The sequence below is a fragment of the Populus nigra genome, chromosome 16, assembly GCF_951802175.1.
Source record: "Populus nigra chromosome 16, ddPopNigr1.1, whole genome shotgun sequence".
NCBI lineage: Eukaryota > Viridiplantae > Streptophyta > Magnoliopsida > Malpighiales > Salicaceae > Populus > Populus nigra.
The window spans coordinates 9,088,970-9,100,021 of NC_084867.1; the positions used below are offsets into that span (position 1 = coordinate 9,088,970).

The 11,052-nt window shown below is 32.1% G+C and overlaps 1 protein-coding gene across 1 annotated transcript; it reads left to right on the forward strand.

The window, feature by feature from the left end:
* The first annotated feature begins 492 nt into the window (after positions 1–492).
* LOC133676110 (alpha-mannosidase I MNS5-like) lies at positions 493–7,675 on the forward strand. The gene is made up of 15 exons (XM_062097689.1): positions 493–946; positions 1,577–1,619; positions 1,707–1,772; positions 1,853–1,914; positions 2,092–2,191; positions 2,384–2,566; positions 3,250–3,298; positions 3,386–3,565; positions 3,817–3,937; positions 4,651–4,732; positions 4,817–4,902; positions 5,046–5,146; positions 6,157–6,298; positions 6,397–6,547; positions 6,823–7,675. The coding sequence occupies exons 1-15, from the start codon at positions 819–821 to the stop codon at positions 7,048–7,050; spliced, it is 1,722 nt and encodes a 573-aa protein (XP_061953673.1). The 5' UTR covers positions 493–818; the 3' UTR covers positions 7,051–7,675.
* Positions 7,676–11,052: the final 3,377 nt, after the last annotated feature.

Below are 11,052 nucleotides of genomic sequence, written 5' to 3' on the forward strand. Positions count from 1 at the left end.
GACAAAAAAAACATTATAAAAATTCTTTTAATTCCTTTTTCTTTCTTAATAGAGAAAAAAAAAACTAATTTTGTTTTCTATTTGTTCTCTCCTCAACCTCTAAATCTAAGCTTGTAAATTATAAAAGGTTATTTTGAAACCTGTAAATTGAATTCAATTCATAAGTTAAATTAATTTTTGTGTTAGGAATCCTTTTAAGGATATTAACTTGAATTCCATATTGAATTAATTCATAAAAATTATGTGAAATCAAATTAGGTGAAAAAACGAAGTAATTTCTCTTAAAATTATAATTGAAAATAATATTTCAAAAATCCTCCCCTTTTTATTTCGTCCTAAAAACCCTTCGAAGTAAATTGAATATCTCAATTAAATCTATCTCATATACCTAATTCAAGATTTTCTAATTATAATGACCTCATATCCAAGTTTTTATAGTCTCTTTTTATGTTAAAATTGGTGGCGTTTGTACTCAACCTCTTCAGTAATCCACTATTTGGGAAGGAAAAAGAGTATGAAAAGAGAAGGAGCAGTAGTACTGTACTTGAAAACACTATACTAGTCCTATCTAGAACAGTAGAAACTTGCTGGAAGTTTGACCAAGATTTGATTGGCTGCTCCTAGAATCCTCAATTTTGATTGGCCACTCCTAGATCCAATACTAACTGTAATGGTGGAACTCCAATTCTCTCCTCGAAAAATCCAGCTTTTTCCTTGTATATCCCATTCAAGTCATTGAAATTATCAAATCGATCTTCTCGACTCTCACAAAAACCAAAGAAAATATTACTTTGATTAAAACTGAAAGAATCATAACCATGTTGGCTTGCAGATTTCGGACATGGGTTTTGTTGCTTCTTGTGATCTTTCCTAGTTTATTTGACCCTTCATTCTCCCACTTCGATTCAGCTAAGAAAAAGCAAATGCGAGAGAAAGTTCGAAAGATGTAAGCAAATTTCATGCTCCCATTTTGGGTTCTTCTTTCCATTTTTCCTGATGGGTGCGCAATTTTGTGCATTCTTGGATTAGTTTGTGTCTAGAATTTTGAGATTTCATTTTGGTTTTGCATGAAATCTTTCAATTATTCCTAGGCTCTTCTCAACTTATTGGTCTGTGATTATCAAGTCATGATTTCTTAGATAAGTTCGTCTAGTGCCGTAAAAAGATTAAAGAAACACAATTGATTTTAAAATATGTGATTTCCTTATTTGGGAGCTTGACATTATTACTTTCTTACACACAAAAAAAAAACAACTATTTAGCATGGTTTGGCCATCTTGAAAAACATTGCTTTATAGAGATAGAGATGTGATCAACTGAAATTCAAAGGCTCTGTCTTTTAATTGATTGCATGCCAAAGGTTCAAATCTTGAAGCACTTGGCCTTTTATTAGAAGCTGTGTGGAATAATCCCAATTCAATTTGGGCGTTGTATGAGCTTGTTGATGAAGATTGAAACAAGGGATAAGAGGCAAAAGCAAAGAGCTTTATCAACAGAATGTTGAATTATTTTGTCGACTAGTTTGGCTAGTCGAAGTGTTTCTCAGTAGATTCGCTTTATTTGACCTTTCTTGCAGGTTCTACCATGCATATGAAAACTACATGACACACGCATTTCCGGTCAGTTATTCTTTTTATTTATCCATATTTTCGGATTAGCATGACTGTTTTATTCTGCAATCTTGAATTTGTTCAATCAAATTGCAGCATGATGAGCTCAAGCCTCTTAGCAGAAGTTTCACTGACTCTCTCAGTGAGCTTGGAAATTTGAAGGTGATTGACTATACATTAGCGGGAAGTGTAAATAATAGTTAATTGCTAATAGAATTGATATTCTGTGATCTTATTTACAGCTTGAGCACTTACCACAAAACTACAATGGGACTGCCCTTACACTCATTGAATCATTATCTAGGTAGGCTACTTGAATATCCAATTAGTAGATTTCAAAATATAAATCTATTATCTGTGTCTCTATGTTTCTAATGATACGAGTTATTCAGTTTTTTTGGATTCTTAATGTCAATTAAGTACTAGTATTGTTGAATGATTTCTATAATATAAGTTTCCTCTTGATCTCTTTCTCTTACAGCCTTGTTATTTTGGGTAACTACACTGAGTTTGAAAGGGCAGTTCTCTGGCTTTCTGAAAATCTAACATTTGATGTTGATGCAAGAGTAAACCTTTTTGAGGTACTAATTTGTTACTCATCTAGGAAATACCTGGATTTTTTTTTCCTTAAAGTTTCATGAATTTTAATCTGCTTTCCTGGCTCTACTTTTTCCCAATTTTGAATTCTGGGAGAAGTGGTTCACAAAATATCTTGAATCAAATTACTTTTGAAGTTCTTAATGGAGCTCTTCCACACCTGTTCTATTGTGTAGTGCAACATAAGAGTCCTTGGAGGACTTGTTTCTGCTCATATTCTTGCAACTGACTCTACAAACAGGTTGGTTCAAGGATCTTACAAAAATCAGCTACTTGTTCTGGCTGAAGATTTAGGACGACGCTTCCTACCTGCATTTGATACACCTACTGGATTGCCATATGCCTGGATTAACTTGAAGGTACTAGCTGAAAGATGCTTAATTTCAGAAGTGTATTCCAATTTCCTATAACAAAAAACTTGAGCTTAATTCCAGATTCTCTTCTAAAGAACAAGGAATGTTAGCTTTTACATTATTGATACAAGTTCTTATATCCCTTAAACACCCCCCCCCCCCAACCAAAAAAAAAAAAAAAACACACACACACACAGAGCAGGAAACATTGAATTAAGATATGCAACTCATTATCCTTTTCCCAAAATACTATGTGATGTATATTGCTTCAAAGGAATATGTGCTCAAGGCATAGTTAAAAGATATCATATTTCATATTGATGTGCACATTCACCTCAATGATGTCCTTTCAGAGTAAATTCCTGCACGTATTATAATCTAATGCAGAAAATTGGTTACTTCCTAAGAACCATGGCAGAATATGCACTTTGGTTCTTTTTGTTAATAACAAAAACTCCAATAAGATAGATGGTTATGCCATTTCAAAGAATCAGATGTTTTAGAATTCTATGTGCAGACTGGATTCTAATTCTTTGATAATGCTGTTCAGACAGGTCCAGGCATACCTTAACTGTCTCTTCATTTCAATGAGCATTTATTTCAGCTTTTCATAAGTATGAATATGTTCTGCTGATTTTGTTTGTAAGAAGGATATATGACACTGCAGCAATGCGAAATTCTGTGGACAGTATGGAGTCATGAAGAATGAGACTACTGAAACAAGCACTTCAGGATGTGGTGAGAACCATATCCATTACATTTTATGCTGGTGCCAGCACAAAATGTGCAATCCTGAAATTGGTTAACTTTCATGTCTGAACATAGGTTCTCTTATTCTTGAAATGGGAGCCTTGTCACGATTAACTGGTGATCCTAGATATGAGTCTGCAGCCTTGCGTGCTCTACGAAAGTTATGGAGTATGCGTAGTTCTCTAAATTTGTTAGGAACGACACTGGATGTGGAAACTGGGGAATGGATTGAACATTCGTCTGGGATCGGTGCTGGTATGTGTTTACAGTACTTTGATAGCCTTTAGATGCTTGGTTTTGTAGTTCACAAGGTTTCCAGTATTGAAAATCTAATTCATATCATTAACTAGTACTATTAGATTCTTTAATGGATTTGAACTGTGTTATAGCTTCTGATGGGATTGTTAAAGCTCCTGATGGAATTTCATGCTTAAATTACCTTTCACTTCATGTTTGTTACCTAACATTGATATTAGAGACTCTTGATTGTGTGTGGATTCATGTAGGAGTTGATTCATTCTATGAGTATCTATTCAAGGCTCACATTCTTTTCGGGAAGGAGGACTTCTGGAGAATGTTTCATTCTGCTTATCTTGCAGTACAGAAATATTTCAGACATGGCCCATGGTACTGCACTGAGAGAAGTTCTAAAGCATCACACTTGTGTTTGGGTTCTTTCTTAACAACTTTTTTTTCCCTTGTTCTTGTTTCTTTCTTGTTTTTCTCATTATTGTTGGTACGACTGGGGTTGGTTGGGGGATGAGGGTTTTATCCTTTAGGTGTAGATGGAATTTTAGAGGAAGCTCATCCTTCCATTAGTAATCTGGGCTTGTGGTTAAATCAAGATTCCTTGGTTGCACCCTATAGCCACATAATGTCTGACTGAGTTCACCAGGGACATCCTCATTCTCACTTCCTGGGATTAAAACATGGATCAGCATCACATTTCCCTTATGATAGAAGAAGTCCCATTGCTTGGGAAGCATATGGTGCCTCCATATAAGTATGTCAATAGGATTCTTGACAATTAGCCAGATTCTCAAGGGACCTTAAGATAGACTCATTGACCCAAATAATCTGGTAAGGATTTGATGGGCACTTTCTGATGTAAGGTATAAGATGATTGTAAGGAACTTCATCATAGTGCTTCCTAGTTCATAAGTTAGGGGTGGTTGCTCTCTCTAGACTGCTAAAGATAGACTTTGAGAACTAAGAAGCCGTTGTCCATACCCCGTACCTATTTTGAATTTCATGTTGTGATTCAAGCAATAGGTAATTGAATTTGTTTCGTGAGGAATACATAGTTCACTGGTGATGGAAAGCATGTTTCTCTAATTTAGGTACCATGAAGCTGATATGAGGACTGGAAAAGCAACATATTGGCAACTGACAAGCCTTCAAGCATTCTGGCCTGGCCTACAGGCAAGTAATTGAAATCTCTTATGCCCAAATGGTATTATCGATCCCTCTAAAGGTTCCTCTGATCTTAGTTTAATGATATGTTAGGTTCTTGTTGGGGATATTGCAGCTGCCAACTCATCACACCGTGAATTTGTTCATGTGTGGAAGAAGTTTGGGGTGTTACCAGAAAGGTATCATGCATTTGTTTTTCTATAATCTTCTTTGCTTCTGTTACGGGAAGAAACCTGTCAGCTTGTCATTATATGCAAGGTTTTACTATTTCAGTGCTCAATAATTAATGGAATTGAAATTAACATGTGTAATGACCTCTTAGGTATTTGCTGGACCATCAAATGTTACACCCTACAGAAAAGTACTATCCACTGCGCCCTGAATTAGCAGAGTCAACATTCTACCTATATCAAGCAACTAAAGGTCTGGTTGTTTTATTTTTCAGTTCTTTATTTTTTAGCTTTACTCTGGAATTTTTAGATTTTCACTGTACTTTTTTCAAAATCAGTACTTGAAAATGCTATGTTCTGATTGTTTTATTTTGTGGTTCTTTATTTTTAGCTTTTCTCTGGAAGTTCACTTTTGCCCAAAATTATTGCTTTAAAATGCTACTGTGGTGTGAATTTGTGCATCCATATACCATTCAAAGAAAATTCAGCTTGCAAAAACTATAGTAACACAAGGGGAAAGTTGCTGTTTGCTAGACTTTTTTAATGTCGCAAATTTGCGCTGCTAGGTTCTTGTATCATGGACTTGCTTTTTAAACCATACTTGCATATCATGGCTTTATATATGGCTTCTGGTTCCCAAGTCATGTTCTCTTACTGACATTTTTTTTCCTATTTGTGCTTTATCTGTATACGTATGTTGTATGTGCATGTGCGCGCGCCATCAAACAAAATTGCCTTTGGGCATTGACCCATTTGAGAAAGGGGTGGGTAGGTTTTGACTACTTCCCAAGAGAAAACTTAGCAACAGAGAGAGAGAGAGACGGGCATAACCCACCACAAACCTATGGTTGAGACTAGAGACTGCATTGATCAGGCTGGCAGCCTGGTTACTTCTCTTTGTTTCCCTTTCCCCTGTTTTTTCTGCTTGAACATTGCGGCCATACAAAAGGCTAGAATGTTGATCCTGCTCTTTATATAACAATGATGGCATGAAGCTGAGTGACTTCTGTCAACAAATAACTAAACATGATGTAATTTTTAGAACAATTGTTGATTCTATTATTCTCAATTTAATTGGAAAAAGGGGCATGACTGAGGGAGGACGGACATTTTGAGCTTCTTGCAGGCATACATTTAGGCATAAATGCATTACTGATTGCATAGCTCTTGAATTGTGCTATACAGTCTTTGAGCTGAAGGAAAAGGCTCCACCATTACCTCTTCTAAACTTTGTACATCTATCATGTTTATGAATATTCCCAGATCCATGGTACATAGAAGTGGGTGAAACAATTGTTAATTCTCTTAATTCATACACCAAAGTGGAAGGAGGATTTGCAAGCATTAGAGATGTCACAACCATGCAAACAGAAGATCATATGCATAGCTTCTTCCTTGCTGAAACGTAAGTGGTTTTTGCCCTGGCATTCAGATACGTCTTTTCAGCTATGATATGCATTTATGAGAAATGAAATTTCTCATGTAATATATTCCTTTTTGCAGGTGCAAGTATTTATATCTTCTCTTTGATGATTCTTTTTTGGTTGATCGGAATTATATATTCACTACTGAGGGTCACCCTTTGCCTGTGCTAAGTGCTTGGCACGAGAGACTGCCAGAGATATACATCCCATCAAACTGGACTTATATCAAGGTCTGCCTTACAGCTTTCTTCATGTCCAATGCTTCCTAATTAAAACAATAAAAGTAAAGGAAAAGCCTATTGAGAATCCAGAAACTTTCCGCACCAGATAAGAATAATTTACTTTCAACTTTTTCAGAAGTTAATTAAATGCTTAATACGATTTGGCCCTACTTTAAAAAAAAAAAAAAAACAAATTGCAACTTGGAGCTGTACAGGTTATATTCATTTTGTTCCAAATTAAATGTGAAGACTAGTTGGGTGATCAAGTGCTTTTACCTGTGCAGAATGAAAGGCAAACAAAACGATCAAGTGCAATGTCTCTGCAAGTCTGTCCTGCATCGAGTTTGAATGCAGGACATGGTGAACAACTGGTTGAGAGCGCTTGCCATGTCCCTGATGATCAAAGTGATCACAAGTGTTTCAGTGATGAAGAGTGTGGAGTTGACTCGACTAGCTGTAGACGAAGATCGTGTAGCATGGCTGGTTACTGTGGGCTATGGTTGGTCGTATGAGACATTGATACATCATGATATTCTTTCATGACAAAGTGATTTTTTACTAGGAGGTGAGAGGAAGAAAAAAAGGATTTCATATTCTCTCAAGAATGGTGGTGTGGAAGGAAGTCTCCATGGCAGGCATGCACTCACAGCACTAGTTAGGCAAAAGAAAAAAGATGAGAGAAATACATGATACAGAATTTCTTCAGAAAACTGCAGTTTTGTATTTTTAATCTCATTCGTGAATGTTTGTTGAAATGCATGTATTATTTTGCCGATACCGAAAAGAATATCAATAAGGCATCTTATCACTGCAGAATCTAGGGAGCTTTTCTTATGAGAGATTAATGCAATGGCCAAGGTTAACCTGACAAAATTTGCTAGTGCAAATTGCACTGTAATGTCATTATTCCAAAAACAGAAGGAAATACACTGGTCATGTAGACCTGTCATGAAGTATTTTGCGACCTGCGAGAGGATGCGGCCTTCATTGAAGCATTCAACACCAATCCTTCAAACAAAGGCTCAGTCCCTGGTCTGGTGATATGTTGTCATGGCCTGACCTTATGTTGTATCACTGATCTTATACTGTGAGATCTTCTGATTGATGTTTCTTGAACAGTGATTTCTTTACTCCCAACTCATTGTAGTTCAAAGTTATTTCCCATTATTGTAGAAAACACCATGTCTTGTGGACCAACACACATGGACCAAGACACATGACACTATGATTGTGAGGGTGTTAATTTTTGTTCGTCTCTAATTTTTTTTTCCACTCTCGAATGATCAAATTAAAGGGCAATTTATGTAAATTTGTTGAGCAGGTGAAAAATTAGAAGACAGATAACCAAAATAAGAAAAAGTTGAGGAAATGGGTGGCGATTTCAAAATCGGCAAGAAAAGTTCACTTTCATCCTCCTAATTTCTAAATTATAAATATTCATTACTGGTAATTTTCACAAATTCAATTTTGATTCATAACTTTTTTTTTTTTAATTATAGATTCCTAGTTTGGAAGAGAATAGAGAGAGTTACTGAATTCTAGTGATAGAAAAAAAGTATCAATTCATACCAATTTCGACCATAAAAATAATACATTTTAGAGTCAATGAGTTTCATTTAATATAGAGAGTTCTATTGACGTTTTTTCCCCTTGAAATTTCTGGAAAAAAAAAAAGATCAATCTTGGATGAAGATTTTCGGTTTGGATTTTTTTAGACGAGTTTTAAAAGTTTTGGGTTGGTTTATTTACATTTTATTAAGTGTTTTGGAGTGAAAATTGGTTGAAAGTCAGTTTTTTTAAGTAAAAAAAACACCTTACTTGATTTTCCAACCACCTCTTTAGTGGTCAGAAATTAAAAAGGCAAATGATATGTCACTTGCCTTATTATTATTATTATTATTATTATTTGAAAATTTTGGGTAAACATTCATCCACTTCATTTTCAAATAAAATAAAGAAGGCCTACAAGCACGGACTCTTTTCAAAATAGGTCAGATGGATAGGTCTAGGATACCAAGTCTGGTAGATCTTGATCTCTTTTTTTTTTATTTTAATTGATACCCTTTTATATGTATTTTTTTTAATTAGTTTTTTATTTATATTTAAATTAATACTCATTCTCTCTAATTTTTTAGATTATTTATTTTGTGTTTTTTAAGTAATTGTTGTTTTTTTTAATTAATTTGTATGTGTTTAATGTTTTGAAGAGATTATTCTAATTTATCTATAAATTTCTTTCATGGTGTGTTTATAAAAATAAAAATTATTTGTTCTTGGTAAAAAAAAAAGGTGACCTTTAAGATTAAAAAGAAAAAGGTGTAAATTAAAGAAAAAAATTGGAGTTAAATATCATACTTTTCCAATCTTTTAATTTTATGAAAATGGTTATCTTTTAATTTTAGAATTTGATTGGTATTAAGAGCTCTTTTTTATTTTGTTGGTTCATATATTTTAAAAATTATTTTTTTAGCATAAATAATATCTTTATATTTCTCAATTAAAAAAATAATGATATAGTAAAATGTAGTTGTAATATTGTTTCAATTTTCTATTATGTTAAAAATTAACTTCAGATCTTATATGTGGTTTTCTGTTAACAACTTTATTTTTATTTATTAATATATGATTTTTATTTTATTTTATTTTATCTAAATATTAACTTTTCAATTTGTAATTATATTTTTTTTATGTGAAAAACTTATTAATAATATCTATATTTATTTTTCCGTGATAGAAAAACAAATTATCTGCTAGGGGCAAAGTGACTAGTTTGAGTACTTTTATTGCAATTCCAATGTTTAACTGTAGCATGGTAGTGAAATTATCAGAACAACCCAGTACCGTTACTGTTCATCAAACAAGTTGACATAAAAGCTACCTTCCTGCTGTTCATGTATTTTCTTTCCTTTCACATTCACTTTAGGCAATATTTATTTTCTAAAAAATAGTTTTTAAAAAGTTATTTTTTAAACTTTTCTGTATTTGTTTGTTATTAGAAAAATTGGTCAACAGAAAACACTTTCCAGTCAAAAAAAAATTTAGCTTAATTTTCAGGAAAGTGTTTTTCTTTTTTACTGTGTTTGTTTTCCAGAAAGTGATTTTCAGGAAATCACTTTCCAACTTTCATGTATTTGTTTACTATTAGGAAAGTTGGTCAACAAAAAACATTTTTCAGTCAAAGAAAAATTTGACTTTATTTTCAGGAAAGTGTTTTTCTGGAAAATTTAGACGGAAAACACTTTCCGAAAATTGTGAAAAAATTTAGAAATATCATTATTTGCTGATTATATCAAATTTGATCCTCAAACTTTTGATTGCTATATATAATTTGTTTTGAATATTTATTTTTTAATTTTATCTCTTAAAATTTAATTTTTATATTAACTTTGGTTCTTATTTTTATAATTGCTATTTGCTTTTTTGTTATCATTTTTTTATTGAAATTTTTTATCTATCAAATTTGGTCCTCATTTTTTTTATTGTTACTTATTTTATTTGAAATAATTTATGAAATGTTAATTATTATTATTTTAATTTCTTCATCTTTTATTTTTTTCAATTTTTTAGATTTGATCTCTATTATTTTTATTATTATTTATTTTATTTGAGATAATTTATGAAATTATATTTTTTTTCAATTTCATTCTTATTTAACTTTTTAATTTGTAAGATTTGTTCCTCATTATTTTAATAAACTTGAGAAAAATAAAACATTAATAAGTTATTTTCCAGCTCATTTTCCATGACATACCCAAACACTAGAAAGTGTTTTCCAACTTATTTTCCATTACACTACCAAACATCAGAAAATAATTCACTTTCCAAAAAAAACTATTTTCCAGCAAACAAACAGGGCGCTAGTAAAGGCAGCTTTTCAATTTCATCATGTTTTCCACGATGTATCGTGTCACACTGTGATGAATACGAGGCTTTTTGAGGTTATAATAATAATAATAATAGATTTTTCATTTAGCAATTAAAAAAAATAAGAGTTCTAATAGAACTAGTATTGTATATTCAGCTATTTGAGTTAATTATGTATAAAAATAATTGATATTATTTTTACTATATTATTTTAAATGAAAGGTTATTTTTGTTATATATTTTATCCTAAATTTATTCTATGCATGCTACTAATTGTCTATATTTATTTCTAAGCTTATTTGCAATTTATTTTAATAAAAAATAATTTTGATCCCTAAAATAGATGATTCATCGATAAATTTGAAGTTAATTCTAAAAAATAGATGATTTTATTAGTTTAGAGGAAAAAAAATGATGAAAACAATAAGAAAAATAATAGATTTAAAATAGTAGTACATATAGATTTTTTATACACAGATAGAGTAGTGAGGATATTCATCTTAATACAACAATAGAGTTAAAAAATACTACATCCTTCAAAGATGTTTTACATTATAAAGAAGCATAAAAAACTTATTCATTTAAAAATAATTAATAAAAAAATCTCATATGATTTGCATCAAACTATATATGAAAGATGTATGAGAAAT

Bases quoted from the DNA above. Each gene is read 5' to 3' on its own strand.
- LOC133676110 (XM_062097689.1), top strand. From the start codon at position 819: ATGTTGGCTTGCAGATTTCGGACATGGGTTTTGTTGCTTCTTGTGATC. The intron at 3,566-3,816 runs GTATGTGTTTAC...GGATTCATGTAG, and splicing joins TTCGTCTGGGATCGGTGCTG to GAGTTGATTCATTCTATGAG. The intron at 6,548-6,822 runs GTCTGCCTTACA...TTACCTGTGCAG, and splicing joins CAAACTGGACTTATATCAAG to AATGAAAGGCAAACAAAACG.